This window comes from Vanellus vanellus (assembly GCF_965231255.1).
Source record: "Vanellus vanellus genome assembly, chromosome: 1".
NCBI classification, from domain to species: Eukaryota; Metazoa; Chordata; class Aves; order Charadriiformes; family Charadriidae; genus Vanellus; species Vanellus vanellus.
In genome coordinates, this window is record NC_138905.1 from 99,983,398 (window position 1) to 100,000,188 (window position 16,791).

Sequence of the window (16,791 nt, forward strand, 5' to 3'; positions counted from 1 at the left end):
TTAGGAAGATTTACAGGTGACCTGCAATAAAGACAGGTCATGGGACTGGCTGGAGCCGCACGCCAACACTGAAGTTACAGCTGAACAGAGTAAGGTATGGGGGGGTTAACCACACCAAGTGATATTGTCACGTATGATGCTGTTCTTCCGTCTGCAGAAAATAATTAATGATCTCCTGCTCAGAAAAAAAAAATAATTAAAAAGTTAATCTGGAAAACTCAAGTCACTCTGATTTGATTTAGGGGGATCGGTTCTGTTACCTTGCTGTTTTCTTAAAAGACGTTGAATGTAGAGAGTCTGGAAATAGTACATTTGAGCTATTTTGGAATAACATGTGAAGGAAATGAAGCAGGGGAAAAAAAAAAAAAAGTTGTTAGATTTTTTGTGTGCTGTGTACCAGATATTCAACTTTAGATATTTGACAAGTTTTCAAGCAAGTTTAACCCAGTAAACTCCTTACTATGAACTTATCTAAAAAGTTAAAGGAAAAAAAAAAATCTTGAACATGGGCTTGCAGTATAGGTAGTGTTTTCAACATAAAGGTTTCACAAGATGTACTAATTTTATCGCTCTGGCAGGAAACTGAGGCTTTCGCATTTAATGAAGCATTTCTTTGAAGTCACGCTAAAATGATGATCGCGACTGCGTTGCACATCTGTCTGTCTGCACAGGGCAGACCATTTCGACTTCCTTTTCCAAGACACTGCCAGAAGCAGGCCAAGAGAGCTACGTATTTACCAAAACTTCATCAAATGAAGATGGAAAAAAGGTGGCTCTTCTCTCTGTTTTGTTTGCTCTCGGTGCCCAGCGTTGCAGGTAAGCCTATCAGCCGGACACCATGACTTGCTTGCAGCAGAGGGTGGTGAGGGGCAGGGTGGAAAGTGCAGATGGAGGTGGTTGTGCGTCTCACTAGGGCAAGCTGTAGCTACTGGTAATGATTTTCTGTTTCCTGACAACTTTCTAATACGCCTAGTTCTAATGTGCAGCTAGTAAGGTTTGTGCTGACTGGCAGATTAGTTTATTCAAAATGCCTAACCCGTTTTCACCAGAATAATCACTGAGATGAACTCACTTGTATTTAGGGCAACATGTTCTCATCTGCAATGGGCAAAAAGGAAAACCGCTTTCAAAGAGCAAAAACATATCTCTCTCTTTCACATACACGCATACCTGCGAAGAGTTGAAAAAGAATAAATTGTACAGCTGCAATCCCTTAAATAGATTCTTCCCCACCCAGCCCTATGTGCTGCATTAAAGGCTTGAGGAACAAGTCTGTCATTGGGAGTAAAACTTTCAGAAAAGTTGAGTAAGGAGAATTGCCTCCCCATCTGAGGGAGTTTAAACCAAAAATGATCTGAAAAAAAAAAAACCAAGAAAAAGCCTGATGCTCATAACCCCCTCCCTCCCCTGCAACAGGCTGACCATGCTGAATGCAGGAATACTTATTATCAGCTAGGAAGAATTTTGTAGGATGCGCCTTTATCCAGTTAAGAAAGGAAAAAGTTCATGTATTTGACTGGCATTGTAAGATGCATCTCATCACTGAGGCAAACTGGACTTTAAAAGAAAAGAAAATATTTCATATGTGTATTCATCGAAAACAAAAGTTCTCAAATACAAAGAAAGAACTAGAGGCCTCAAGACATGTACATGCAGGAAAACAATACTATTTAGGGGAAAACAGGACTGTTGCTTTTTTTTTCCCCCGAGGATGAAATCCTCACTGAAATCATTCAAAGGTGAAAGTGAACACCGTCATGCCCTTTGTGGAGATCAGACATCTAAATGCCTGGGAGTTAATCTATTAAATTTCAAATGGAGCATAAATATAGGCTAATGGACAGCATTTGATTTGGAAAAACAAATTTGTTATAAAATAAGACTGATTATATTAAGGTGTTAACAAAAAGTTAAGAACACTTTTGCATGAAAGAGTTCAGTTAAAGTAACCTAAAGTGCTAGGCTACTGAAAAAAAAACACAAATTAAAATCTTGTTTCTACATATGTAATTTTTTTCATCTTAATATAAAATATTCAATTCTTGGTAGGCATTCTTTACATGGTCCTTTGACCTAATACAGCATCAGTACGAATATGAGAGGTAACTTGCTAGGTGTCCCTTGCCTGCTAGTCTGATCACAAGATTGCTAATTGCTTTTTACTTAACTTTTACTGATGCAAAACTTGCAGTGAAATCAGTGAGCATTTGCTATAAAAAGCTCCTTGGACTGACAAAAATAGTTTTCAGTAATTTTTCTCACAGCACTCATCACTCAGGCTTATTTTTATTTATCCTTTTACGTCATCCCATCCCTTGGAAGTCAATTAAAATATGAACGGAGCATGCACAGCAATAAAGCACAGAGATTAACATTGGCCGTGGCCATTCGGTACTTTTGCTCTCTGTGCACCTGGCTTCTATGTGTTCATATCACACTTCAGTGGTTAGGTACCAAATCTCAGCCAGCTCTGTGGGGATGTGGGACTCTGCATTTGTTCTTCTTCTGTGAAAGCGGAGCTGTGGGTGCGCTGGGTCCCTGTCTCGCTCCCGGCTGAGCTGGCAGAGCATGGGGCACACTGTCCCCCCTGCAGGCACCATCAAGGCTGCCTGGCTCCTGGCAGGGCATCCCCTGGCTCAGGTGCCCCGGACCCCCATACCACACAGCAGAGCAGATGTCAAAGCAAAGAAACTGGTACCCGCTTTTTTCAAGTAAAGAAAGTGAGCAGTGTGCACTTGCTGTCACGGGCAGTCAGTGCTGTGGCTGGTAGGACTGCGGGGCAAGTTCCCAAAGTAAATTTACAGTGATGTTTTGATACACAGGGAGGATAAAATCCAGTGAAGATGGGGGGTGACAGGTCTGTAACTAAGAACATTTGCACAAACTCATTTTTTCTGGAGACCCGCATGCCCTTTTGAAAAAGGTCCTTTTCATGTATGGTTCTGTGGGTGTGATGGATTACTTGTCTCACTACAACTCTCCCATCCATAAATTCTTCGTCTCCTTGAGTTGTCAGTGCCCTGCATACAGGGGTTTGGGGACTGCAAGCCTCTTGTTCATACAAGGGAGAAAGGGAGAGAAATCAATTTTATTACAGCAGCAGCAAAACCAAGTAGTACAGGCTCAGGTTGAAAGACCCTTCATTTCACCGATCCATTACTGCTTTATATGGCACACTAAGGACTGCCAACTCGCTTTACGAAATTAATTGAGGAAGAAACCATACCTACTGGGGCAGCTCACTCTGACACTGAAACAGATGCTTGTTTAGGCCATGCAGGAGCTGTTTAATAACGTGGAGGTAAAAGAGCAGCTTTATCTGTTGAAGCAGCAAAGGCAATGGCAGCGGGCAGGGGCAACAGTGCGGGGCAGAATTAGTGAGCAGGGACAACTCATTTGTTCTTGCAAAAGGAGCTGGGGGACAAGTGGGCCCAGCTTCTGCATTATTTATATCACTTGAAAGATTTCTGTTTTCACAGAGGCCCTCCGAGTTCCCATTTCTCTTCCATGAGCACAATGGGAGCTTCCCACCCTCCTCATACAAGTGTCTGTTTGCTCTCCTGGTTCTCTCTCCTCAGTTTTGATTGGTAGAAATCTGCTGTAAAGCTCCTTGCTGGAAAGCCTGTTGTCACAGTTGTAGGGTCTTCATGGTAATAGAATCATAGAATGGTTAGAGTTGGAAGGGACCTTAAAGATCACCTAGTTCCAACCCCCCTGCCATGGGCAGGGACACCTCCCACTAGACCAGGTTGCTCAAAGCCCCATCCAGCCTGGCCTTGAACACTTCCAGGAATGAGGCATCCAACTCTTCTCTGGGCAACCTGTTCCAGTGCCTCACCTCTCTGAGTAAAGAATTTCTTCCTAATATCTAATCTAAATCTACCCTCTTTCAGTTTAAAAGCGTTATCCCTCATCCTATCGCTACACCCCCTGATAAAGGGTCCCTCCCCATCTTTCCTGGTTGTCTGTGACTGAGGCACCAAAGCACGTCAAAGACAGCTTGGGAGAAAGCTTTGTTTTAAACATTACTTGCACTGACAACGGTCCCATTTTTGTTTTTAAGGCCAGCCTGAAGTCCTTACACAAACAGAAGTGGTCCACGCTTTCCCAGGTACTGACGTGAGCCTGGCATGCACCTTTCCAAAACCACAGACCACCCACATAATACAGACGCAGTGGTCCAAGACTGATGACACCCAGCTTACCAGAATAGCCGTTCATCACCCTGTTTATGGCACTCATTACTTCGCGTTTCCTGAGGCTTCTTACAACTTTTCAGTGTCCTTTGGCACGAGGAAGTGCTGCGACTGGGACGCTACAGAGGATTTGTGTTCTTCTGATCCAAAAATCACATCTGAGTGCAATCAGTGGGCTCTGCATCTGAAAAATGTTACCGTCTCCCTTAGCGGGCTGTACGAGTGCAGTTTTGCTACTTACCCATATGGGACAAAGGCTGCAAAAATTCAACTTATTGTCAAGGCAGAAGGTAAGTGATTACGAATGAGATGTTGCTTTTTCATAGCAGGGGTGAGGGGAAGGTTGGTGGAATATCAGGATAGATGACCATTTCTTGGTCATGGACATGGTGGTGACTTGTTTGGGTTTTGCAATGGTGCCACTGAATGCCCCTGTCTACAGAGTTTCCTATTTACCAGGCACTCTTTAGCTGTTGTTATCCAACTTCTGATTAGGAAACCTTATTTATTTGGAGGAATATGAAGTTACATAGCAAGGAAAAAAGGTGGTGAGACGGACAGTTTCCACACTTTCATTTTGGAGAAACATGATGTAAAGGTGACTGGGTGAGGGGCTCAGGATATGGTGGGACTGAGGATGCTGGATCTCCAAACCCCACTGTGCTGCTGCTCTGGGCATGCAGCACTGGGCACCTGAAAGAGAAAACACCCTTGTCTGGTCAAGTCTGAGAGCTGGTATGTGCAGGCTGTGCTGGGTGGTTAGCTCAATGGAGGGATGTGTGCCCCCACTGTCAAAAACGAACTGGAGCAAAGCGGGGGATTGTTTTGGACTATCACAGGAACGGAGACTTGGCTGCTTCTGTCAGCCAAAATGAAGCTGGAAAGCAGCGTGACTGCTGTTGGTAAGTAAGCCTCAGGGGAGAGTGTGAACTCCAGGGAGGATGTTTAAATTTTCCTGGCAAAGGAACAAATGGGTTTAAATAGGATGTGAACGGATTTGACTACAAATTAAACAACGGTGGCAACCATTAGTGCAGCAACTTTGGGAACAGCTGTTTAATGCCAGCAGCGAGGGCAAAAGTCCAAACTGCTGTGAAGATGCAGCTGGGCGGGGATATTGGGCAAGCTTGTTGTTGTGCACATGGGGGACTGGATTTGGTGACCCCAGGTTCCTGTTAACAAGCCAAGAAGGATTAAAGTAAATGCAACAAATCTGGCACGGTTTCAGTTCAGAGCTGCACGGCCAGGGTGCTCACCCTGCTTGTGCCCAGGGCTGCAGGTGCAGCACATCTTCAAGGCTTAGAAGCAGGGTGGGCGCAGGTGACACAAGGGGCAGCAGAAGGCAGCAGATCATTGGGGCAGCAGCATCCATGGGCACAGCGCTCCCACTGCCTCTTTGGCCTCTCTGCTGAGGTCAGAACAGTGATAGGGGTGACACTGGTCCTCATGCTGGTTCACATTGGTCCTGCAGCAGAAGGAGCCTTGACTCCACGGGATCAGGGACAGGGCACCTCTCCTCAGCAGCCACAGCAGTGGCTTCCCTCTGAAGAAGGCTGGAAACTCTGGAGAAACAAACTCCGGGTCCTATGCTTGCCTCATACGCCGAGACGTTTAACCCAAGCTGCTGCCTCACTCCCTGACGGCCCCTGCATGGCATTGGCTCCAAGAATTTTGGTGTTATTATCTCAGAGTCACATCTCGGGGGTAACCCAGCAGTACCTTCCTGCCCTGATGAACTTGTGAAGGCAAAATTAGATCCAGCATCTCTGCATGTCCCATAGAGGATGGGTGTGCTTAAATAGTATATGCTGGATAATCGTGTTAAGGACGAAGCTGCCGCTTTACCTGCTGTACAGGGGTGTGCTGCGTAGTCTCCCTTTTGGCAACATTCCTGCACTTCACAAGGCAGAGGGGCTGGATGAAGCGGAGAGGTACAAACAGTGCTGGTACCCGTGTGAAACCCTCTCGTGCTTCTGTTCTTCGTGGGATTTTTCTGTCTCTTCCTTAATATAGTAACAGTGGAAATCAGGTGTTGCTCCATTTCCCTTGCCGGTGCCCTTGGTTGATACTGGGACGTTCAATGCCATTACCGCTGTCTACATGTTAAACATGGGCAGCCCTTGTTATATCAGCATCATTGTGGCTTTTTTCAGCAACTGCGTGACGTAGCAAGCTCTGCTATTGATAACCGCTTGCTAGAGAGAACTAAAAAGTTCAGTTTGCAACATCCTCTTGCAGATTTGTATTTTAAGGTAACCAGATCTTTTGCAATGAACCACTTCCACTCCAAAGGTGGCCTTAATCCAGCCTATGAGTGGGGTGGAGAAAAGTACTAGTTATTAATAAAGTGCGGATCCCAACTACATCAAAGTGAAGTGAATCCAGATGGATTCAACTTGTAGATACTGCAAAAAGCCCGCAGAGCAGCAGGCTTACGTAGGACTGACAATGACAGAGGACCTTAGCCAAGATGCTGTTAGTGGAGACGGGAATCAAAGATGAGGGGAAAATAAGCAGCTGTGAGAACAGGCAGAGGCTGTTTGCAGACTGAGCTCCTGGGCGACTACTCATCTCTGTACTTCTCATATGCTGCATGGCACTTTTGCATGGTAGCTTGTCCCAGCAAAGTCTTCTGCCCTTTCTTTATCCTTTCCGCGCTATCCAGCCCCTTTTGGGCTTGTGGAATCCATGTCCCGCTGTGATAGGTGGCTCCTCAGTTGCTCCGCTCTGGTGGAGAGTGGAGATGGGCTGCCTCTGCCACTGGTCTCCTGGGCACCACTCTAGCACTGCCTTTCTTTGCATCCCTGTGGCACAGGCTGCGTGCTGGCACTGTCACTCCGTGCTTGGGAGCCAGACATAAAGGAAGTTACAGTCACCAGAAAGCCCCCACTGCCAAATAAACTGGCACTCTGGGGCTGCTAGATATTCTCCCTCCCCTCGAGATAAAAAATGAATAAAATATATATCCATTCTATGTCAACACACAAGCCAGAGCTACCAGGGCAGCAAAGTTCAAGAGTTTCCCCGTGGTGTGGGCTTGTGGCTGCCTACACTGGGATGAGGGTCGGCGAGATCAGGGCTCACCAAGGCACTCGTAGCATCTTCTGGCCATCACAGCTGCTCTTCTTGTCTAAATGCACACATTTACGTAGACCCAATGTTTGGACCACAGCTGTGCTCTGTTTGGTGCATCGCTCTTCCCTTCCACACATGGACTGGAGCTCTGGACTAGGAATGGGTAGGGTAGGAGATGCTGAAATGCTTTTTTAAATAGACGACAAAGGAAAGAGCGGGAAGTTCTCCTCTTCTGGTAGTGGGCAGGTTGAAGAATAACAAAAGGAGCGCTTACACTGAAAAACAGAGTTAATCTTAACTTGCCCAACATGCTGAACACCTTGTTTAGCGAAAAGGAAGTCTGCGGATATCTACAGAGAAAAGGAAATACAGGTGCAGTAAATTGATGTGAAGGTTTATTGCCGTGGAAAAACTTTGTAAAGGAAAAATTGAAGCTTCAAATTATTCTCAGCTCCGAAAGGAGACATCTTGATCCTGCAGTTAAGCGAAGGTTTTTATGAATTGCCCAAAAACTCAGGTAAAGCCATGAATTAGAGTCATGAAACCACATCTAGAGTCAGATGCAGGGCTTTCACTTAACAAATGTCTATGGGTAATGGTTGAAAATTACAGTCCCCTTCTAATCAAAAAAGTGCCTGTTCCTTGAACAGAAGACTAGACAGCATTAGTTTTTAAAGCACAATGAACACTATGTTTCTGATTTTTCCTTCTTGGCCTTTTGTTGTTGTTGTTGGTGGTGGTGTTGCAATGACAAAAGAGGAGCAGCACTACGTGAAGGAAGTGCGGTTAAACCAGACTTTAGAAATTCCATGCCTTGAGGACACGACCTCAGAAAATTTGTCCAATTATCCTTTGAAATGGCTAGTGGTAAGTATTTTTCATCTCAGGTATAAATTTGAGAAGGAACTACAGGGTATTTTTGCAGATTTAAATAGAAATGTTAGACTTTACTGTGCCCTGCATAATCTGCTAAACAAAAGGTATCAGTGGTGCTGGACTGTGATAATAAAGGGAAAAAGTACAAACATGGTTTTGCAACATAGACACCACAAACAATAGCTGTTAAAGAAACAAAGAGGGAAAATTCCATCTTAATTGCTTTTAACTTTCCAGGAGTAAGTGTAGAGCAGCTCCATGGAAAGTGGCAAAGAACTTGGCAAATGTAACAGAACTAAAATATTCTTTGCGTTGGATTTCTCAGGGATTTTTGCTGTAGTGAAGCTTTAGTATCTCTAAAAAATACACAGTTACTGCGTAGGGTAGTGAGATATCAGGCTGCTTTGAAATAGAAAAAAAAATTGGGCTGACTGTGATGTTTTTGTTTTTGTTAACCTGTGTCACAGAGGCAGGCTGAAGACATGCAAACCCAGTTATCTAGCTAACCACATAAAAACTCCTTTTAAGCAATTTGCTGTGAGATATAAAGCTCGTTATATTTTTGTACTGCATCTCACTTTCCGGATAAATATTTGTATGCATGTTTTAATGTAACCTTTTAGCATTAATTTCAGTATGTAGACATAAGTATCAGCCAGCAGTGTCCTTGAGCTTTGCCTATTAATTTCTATCTGTTGTCACTGAGGAGTTGTAACTGTTGAGGGTTTTCTTAGAGGTGATTTTCAAATATTTTAGGTTTTTTAGTCATTTGTCCCAGCTTGTTATCTATTTACATCTCCCCTTGGCAGTGCATTCTTAATATTAAAAGTTCTTAAAATTTTTGTAGGGAACATCCTTGTCCTTACTATGTTTAAGTGTTGCTGGTTCACTCTACAAAGCAGCAGAGGAAGGGCGGGGGGAAACCCAGAGGTCAGCGCAACGACATATGTGGGTTGCCATGAGTCATTCAGAGTATAGCTCGCAAATGTGTACCGAGGCACAGATGTTCAGGATGTGCCGGCTGCACCTCTATCTAAGGGTGTCTGGCACACAGGCATAAAGGTGATTTTTAGCTATTATTGTCAGGTTCTTGCTAGTTAAAATCTAAAAGAGCAAGGATTTTATTTTCAAGGAATATCAGTCGTATTTAATATGTGTGGGGTGTTCAGCGTAACTTAAAGATTGCTGCAGTGAGGAAGCCGCTCTGTTGCCCTCTCTGCAGGCTACAGAGATCAGGACTCACATGACACAGCTATTTACTCCACAGTTCATTGGTAAGATGACGACCACTATTGGTTTTGAAGTTCTGGGAGAGAATGTATTTGGAAAACAACAGGTGTTGCAAATGTCCACTTACCACTATGCAATGCTAGAAGCGCGAGGGAAGATTTTCATAGTGGGAACAGAGCTGGATTACAAAAATATGTGGGGGTGGCGTCTGGTCTTCACACATTGTGAAGTGCAGGTTTCTCTTTTCGTAGGGGGAAAGTGGCAAGAAAGAGGAACTCGTGACCAAGGAGCCCTCCTGTCCTGCAGTATACAGGAGCGGCAGCGTGCTGTACAGGCAAAGAGTCCACCTGGGTTTGAATAACGCTCTAAAGATTTTCCCCACCAAAATCACGGATGATGGTAGGGTGTTTTCATGCCACGTGGTGTACCACCCGGAGAGAGTCCAGAAGAGCAGCACCACCGTGAGAGTATTCGGTAAGGGGCTTATGCCAACTGCCCGCTTAGTTGCAACTGGAAAGGTAACATTCCTGTCTGGTTCTGAAGGCAATAGCTTTTGAAATACACTGGGGTTTTTATATACACGTATTTACTGTTTTTGTTTTTGTTTTTTTTTTTTTCAGCTGCAATGCATTAAAATGTTAGTAAATAACCCCATAGTTCTTATGAAGAATTTGAGGCCATTCCTTTAATTTCTGGCATCAAAAATAATAGATGCATTGCACATATATCGATATCTCTGGCATGTACAATGCCACTATCTCACCCCGATGTGTAAGCTTAAGTTGGCACTTTGCAGGTTACAGGTGAGCATTTTACGCATCAAGATCTCCGTGCCCCACTTACAAATTGACCATTCTGCCTGTGGTTAGGAAATCATGGTCAAAATTTAGTAAGCAGCTGAAATAATTTGGAACTACCATTGTTGCAGAGTCGTGTCCTCAAAGGAGTGTGATGCTTGACTGCTGCTAAAGGCTCTGGTTCTGAAAATGAGGTCCTGCCTGGGGGTCTCAAACGGGTCAGGATTGGGAAGGCCCATGTACCGCAAACGTGTGGGCTGGCATTTCACGTTGGAAGACTTTCCCATCTTTAGTCGCTTGTTCTGTTCCCTCTCTAGTGGCTCAGGAACTACTCTACAATCGCTGAGGTACAACCGAATTGGAGCAATGCTGCCCACTGAAAACCGGGCTGCATTTTCTCCTTATAGAGCAGTGAGTCTGGAAAGCATATTTCCAGTGCTCCTACAATGACTGGGTGTTAAACAGCAGGGCTGGCAACAGTCCGTTGAGTGTAGCTGCCTGCCCAAGGAAGCCTGTGGCTCGGTGATGGCACTGCCATGCGAGGCTGATGCTCTGAATGCAAAGAAAGATTCATCAGGGAGCAGCAAAATAAAGAAGGGAGAGAAAAAAGAAAAAAGAAAAAAAGCAAAATCTGTGTCTGGGGGCTGTTGGTCACTGACGCAAGAGAAATAAAAATAGAAGTTAATGATCTGAAATTTCCTCTTGCGTTTCCATGATTCAGACATGGGTCTTACTTTTAAAAATCAACATTTATCAAACAGCTACAGTGTTACCTGGGTAATTGTTCAAGTATACTGACATACTTGAACTCTGCGTCCCCTACATCCCTGCTGATGCTCTTGCCTTGGTTTGTGCATCTGCTAGCCGAAGAGGTTGCTTTATTTGGCTTATTCTCTGAATTACTGTGTTATGTGTGGTTGTCTGAGTGTGCGCCCACACCAGCACGTTAGTACAACAGGCAAACAAGAGAAAGCAACCGTGGCCCTTGGTGTTGAGCAGCCTGTGATGCTCCCAGTAAGTGCTGGCTGGCTTTGGACCAGGGTACTGTGCCGTCAGGCTCCCTCCCAGGTGTCCTGAGGGCAAGGTTAAGTGGAGGGGTCCCCTGAGAGATGGTTTATGGTGAGTACTGAGGAAGGTCTCTCAGACCTCAGGGCAATAGAGTCTAGATGTTGGAGGAAGTGCATTTGTTTTGCTCTTTACTTTTTGTATCTGATATTTTGCAGGTAAAATAACTGTTTGGCATGCTGTCTCACTCTTTTCTATTACCATTCACTGAAGCCATGCTGCTTATGACTGCATCATACCTCTTGTGCTACAGCGGGAGGGGAGACCAAGAGCAGGTGGTCCAGAGCCACCCCTGCACTAGCCTGAACCTCCATGCACTGGCGGGGCAGAAGCTGCCCAGGAACAGGCAGACATAGCGGCCGGAATACTCCAGCAATCTCCAGTTGACATTTGGCGACAGACAAACAGCCTTGCGCCAAAGCTGACCAGGGAATGAAGAAATGAACGTTTATGTCCTAGCAGCTAGAGCCAGCCTCAAATGGCCAGGGCAGGATCTAAAGCATGATAGCAAGCATATATGACGTCAACAGCACATTATATTGGTTATATCTGTCATCCTGGCCATTAGAAAGGACGTAGGCAGAGAATCGAGGCCAACTGAAACCTGGGGAGATTTTCCCTTCTCAGCAAGCCAGCATCCCCCATGTCACCCAAGCACTTGGGCAGTTGAACCCCACGGGCTGGGTGGCATGAAAGAAGGGCAGGGAGGGCGGGCAGCTAACGCACCACGGTGCTGTAACGGGCAGGAGGAGGAAAGGAAGGTGCTGTCGCCTGGGGAAAGCCCCTTGTGCAGGATCCCTCTGCTTCAGGGTTAAACACAGAGGAGACATCCAAAGCCTGAGGGGTGGCAGTGGCTCTTCCCCACAGATGCTTGAGGTGGCCCGAGTCTGACTGAGAGCTGCCCAGGAGAGGGTGAGGAAGGCATCAACAAGTCTCCTGATGAAGTTGGGAGTCTTGATAGGTTGAATAAAAACAGGCATTCAGTCGAGAGAGCTTTTTTTAAGAGGGTACTTTTGGACTGAAATGCTTTAAAATATTTCTTTCCTAGAACGGGGTTCTCTTAGATACAAGTTTCTGAGAAAACGTATGGCCTTTTCACATCTAACTTTGCCAAATATTGATTTCTCCTTTTTGTAAGAGTAAAAGCTCAGCACCAGAAACTACTATACTAAATATTGAATTTCTGCTAGACCGAAAACATTGGTAAATATCCTAGCAAGACAAATGAATGTCCAACTGCTAACAGGGGCTGAGATGTTAAATGGAAAAGATCTATTAGATCATTCAGAACTGTGTTTGAGAGCTGCCTGCCAGAACAGTTACCTGGCAAAAATGTCTTCTGAGAAAGCAGAGAACAGCGTCCAATACAGATGTGGAAAAGCATACCTGTTATCATTGAAAAAAAAAAAAAAGGAAGAGCAGACACTAGACTAGATGTTATTTAGTCTCTCAGCCAACTTTTAGCTGAGATTAGAAGATCCCATTTACCAGACTTTCTTACATCTGAAAAAGTATGGTTGTCTTCTGCCAACCCCACTATCATCTGTACAGTTTTGGCAAGGCAGAGGCAAGTATGAAATCTTAAGACATTCATTTTCTGATAGGAAGAATCCACAAAAACAAACAAACAAAAAAAAAACAGAAGGAAAAAAAAAAAAAGGAAGTGCCACCCAAAGAGTACCCTAAGTCCAGAAAAACATAAGGCCATGGTAATTAAATATAGGTCACTCCCAGGCATAATCCATCAGTTACACTGGCAGAAAATGGAAATTAAAAAAAGAAGCCAGGAGAGTCCTTGGTGGATTTGCTATGTAAAACAACAGGGAAATTTGAGCGGTTCAACTCAGAGGGGAATGTAATGAACTGAGGTGACCCTATATTAATTAACAGGGTTAGAAAAAAAAGAAACAAAGAAAAGAAAATTATCTTAATGGTAGAGAGTAAAGTGGGGTTTAGGTTGGAAAGAGAAAGAATCATGGATCTCTTAAGTAATCCAAGGAATGCACTTGTTTCCAGTCCAGTTTTAAGGCTCAGAAAGGGCCAGAAGCACAATTTATCCAAGGCTTTTGAGTTTCGCTATGTATTAGCACAGTTTCAACGGTCCTTACTTAACAAGTCAGTTAATATTACTGCAAACCAGGGATCCCAATGGCTACTTTAGAAATGCCAACTTAGGGAGGCTTATGGTACCTGATAGGTTTTATCTATACACTCAGCCATGCCCAGAACCAAAATGCTGTGAAAACAAAAGCAAACGTTTTTTCCATTTCTTGTGGATGTGGTCATCAGAGACCAGCTGCTGTCATGCGAAGGTGAATTCTGAGCTTCCTGGCCGGAAGCATCTGTGGTGGGACACTGTCACATGTCTGCCTAGGCAACAGCATGTGGTACCCAATAGCTGGTACCCCAAATCAATCAATGTTTTGGGGGACGGCTAAAGCCTTTGCAGATGACTTTGGCAAACACCCGGAGGAACCAACAACTGGGGAGTGTTTTATTTCAGCAGCTCCGGGACAAGTGGCTCTGCTGCTGGAGCTGTGACCACAGGATGGTTTGAGCTCGCTTCTCCAGCAAAGCCACCCAAGAGTAGTTTAGACAGGCGTGAAATACATCACAGATCTTGTGGTAGTAGCTGCTGATATAAGCTTGTAAACCACTTCCTTCACCTCACATCAGAGCTGTACAAGCTTTTATCTCGCTAGGTGTGTAGGAAGATGTACGATTTAATTTCTACTCTTTTCACAAAACAAGGCTGTTAAGTCTCATTAGAAGCTGTTACTGTGACCTTTGGTATCCATTTCACTAATACCTTTCGGTTTGCTTTCCAGCCTACCCTGAGATCTCTGTTAGCCTGCAGGAAGGCTCAGCTGGCACCTCGCAGAAGGTGAGCAATTTTGGAGCAAAGAGCAATGCCTGTGACCTGCACCGTGCCACCCCAGCAGGGCCAGGCAAGCAAAGCTGAATCAGATACAGGCGGGGCCTTCAAACCGACCGAGTTCACGGGGCGACAAGAGAGTCAATGAGTTAGTGTCAGCCCTTCGTACCATTTCTTCTGAGCGATTCCCACCCCCGCAGCAGCGAGCTGCTTCAGTGCCCACAAACAGGAGCTAGCTACAGGCTTCTCCAGGGGGTGGGCAAAATCTGATTTCTGCTAGCCTTAGGAAAAGCTCCGGGACAGGGTCGAGAGGCTGTGAGGAGTCGGTGGTATCGCAGGGGGCTGCAATGTTCCCTTTCCCTCCCCACCCACTACTGCCCAGCAGCCTCGAGCTGCTCGCTCCACACTGCGTAAAAATCCCTCTCCGAAGAAGGCCACGCGCTACCCAGGATGCTGCTCCAAGGGGGTAGGCAGTGGTAGCCCCCGCCTGCCACACAGCCCCTCCGGGGAATAGGCGCTGTGGGAGCAGTGCTCGGGGCACCAACATGGTCTAGTGTGTCAATGGAAACGTGATGGTCTTGTCAGGTGTAACATGTCATGCTGCATGCATGGCTCAGCTGGAGCAATCAGATGGCAATGGAGGAGCTGGACCTAAGTCTGGGGTCCCCTATTTAGAGCTGAACAGTTACACGTGTGTTTTGGGGCTTTTATCACCTGCTTGGCAATGGCAAAACCTAAAGAGAAAGTCTGCTGTACCACGTTGGTCATACTTGGCATAAAACACATTTGTTGCCCATACAACTGAGTAGCAAGCCACTCTGGCTACTCACTGTGACACTTCGCTTCCTGTTGCATCCATCCAGGTTGAGGCTTTTGATCTGTGAGCATCCCAAATTGGGAAAGTTTTCCTTGGAAACAGCACTTGTGGGCAGGCAGAACCTTGCGTTAACCGTACCCACCTGTTGTCAGACAAGCCACGAGTCAGCTGGTTCTGCAAAACTGGTATAATTTTACTGGTTACCTATTTCCAGGTGTGGTGTTGGACATTGCAGGCTTTTGTCTGCACTGTCCTGCAGAGTGGAGCAAGGGGTGCTGCTATCATGGGACTAAGCAACAGAAACTCTTCCAAGAGCTTCTGTCCATTCTTCAGCTCCAAACAAACACTGGGTCCTTCCCTTCTCTTTTCCATCTTTGCTTGCAGGGCTTAAATCTACTTTGGATGTCAGATTTGTATTTCTTCATAGGAAGAATTTATGAAAATATTTATTTTATATATTTATATATTTTATGAAAATATATATAGTGCCTGAAAAATAAGGGAATAATGAAGAGGAAAAGAGAGGAAAGCAATTACACTACAAGTTTAGAGGTTATTTACCACAGCAAGGAAAGAGTTTCAGCTCAGTAGTTTCAGTCTTTATACTGAATGATTGACTTCTGCCAGCTGTAACACATCAAGCTTGCTTTCAACTAAATGTGTGAACCACTTTCTTTGAAAGTGGGAGCAAGAGGGCTTTGTGCTGCATGAGTAGCACATGCTTTTTTCTTTTTTTTTTTTTTTTTTCTTTGTTTAACTGGGCAAGGCAATTTCTCTTAGTGTCGTAAACTGCTAAGTAAAGGTAATTGGGAACATCCAGGCAGCATGAGGATGAGACTTCACACCCTGCTCGTGCCCAACCCTTCATCCAGCCTTGATTTTTGAGGTCCTTCCCGTCTATTTCTTGGTGAGAAAGTAAATTGAGCACAAAACCAGATTTTTTTGAGCAATTGGCATACAGCCAGGACTACTGCATCTAAAGCATGCAATTGCTTGTGACTTCTGGAAACTTCTTGCATATCGTACCCCCTACAAAAGTAGCTAATTTTGTATATTCAACATATCATTTTGCTAGGCTGTCTTCTTCATAGGATTCGCCTCCTTATCTGCCAAATGAAGGAAGGATTTACACAGCAATCAGGAGGTTTCATTCTGCCCCCCCCAGCGATGCTGGTGTTTCTCCATGTGGGTATTTGTCATCGAGGCGGTGGGGGGGGTCACCCTATATCTCTCTGGCCATGGCACAAGACTGGAAGGTGTTGGAGCCCCATCACCCCCTAGGTGGCCCAAGGCAATGGCGGTGTCCCTGGGCTCTCATTCAATACAGTCTGCAACCAGAAAAATGAGGGGTAAAGAAATGCAACAAAGAGGAAGCCAGTGCTTCCTTCCTGAGCGGGACGGTGAGTAAATAAGCTCTGTCTGTAAGGGATTTTGGAAGCTCGGCAGCCAGGTGAGAAACACCAGAGGCTAATGACTGACTTTTACTGTCCCATAGCCCAACGTGAGCTGCGTCGTGAGGAAGGCATTTCCCAAGCCAAGCCTCCAGTGGTACGTGGACAGAGTGAGCCTGACGGAGCAGCCTGGAGGTAATGCAACCTGTAAATAGGACAATGGCACAGCTGCAGAAGTGGTTCCCAAGAAAGGCGGTGGTTGCTCATCCACTCCTGACACAGGGAGCCTGTAGGTGTCTGTCAGGGTGAAGGGGAGGATCAGACCTCCTCCAAGGGAAGAGCTGGCGAACAGCCATGACCATAGCCCCCTGCAATTGCCATGAACGATGTCTTGGCATAACCTCGCTGTTCTTTGATAGCATCTCAGCAACGAAACCTGCAGCCATATGAGCTGGCTTTTCAGTACCAA

At 45.3% G+C, this 16,791-nt stretch overlaps 1 protein-coding gene across 1 annotated transcript in view; it reads left to right on the top strand.

Moving 5' to 3' along the window:
- Positions 1 to 758: 758 nt before the first annotated feature.
- Positions 759 to 16,791, top strand: part of CD96 (CD96 molecule) — a gene marked incomplete at both ends in the record, with an annotated part of 28,043 nt that continues 12,010 nt past the window's right edge. Inside the window, 6 exons of the mRNA XM_082487830.1 lie at positions 759 to 816; positions 4,064 to 4,486; positions 8,029 to 8,138; positions 9,629 to 9,851; positions 14,068 to 14,123; positions 16,427 to 16,517. Coding sequence (XP_082343956.1) covers positions 759 to 816; positions 4,064 to 4,486; positions 8,029 to 8,138; positions 9,629 to 9,851; positions 14,068 to 14,123; positions 16,427 to 16,517 — 961 coding nt within the window. The remainder of the gene's footprint in view (positions 817 to 4,063; positions 4,487 to 8,028; positions 8,139 to 9,628; positions 9,852 to 14,067; positions 14,124 to 16,426; positions 16,518 to 16,791) is intronic.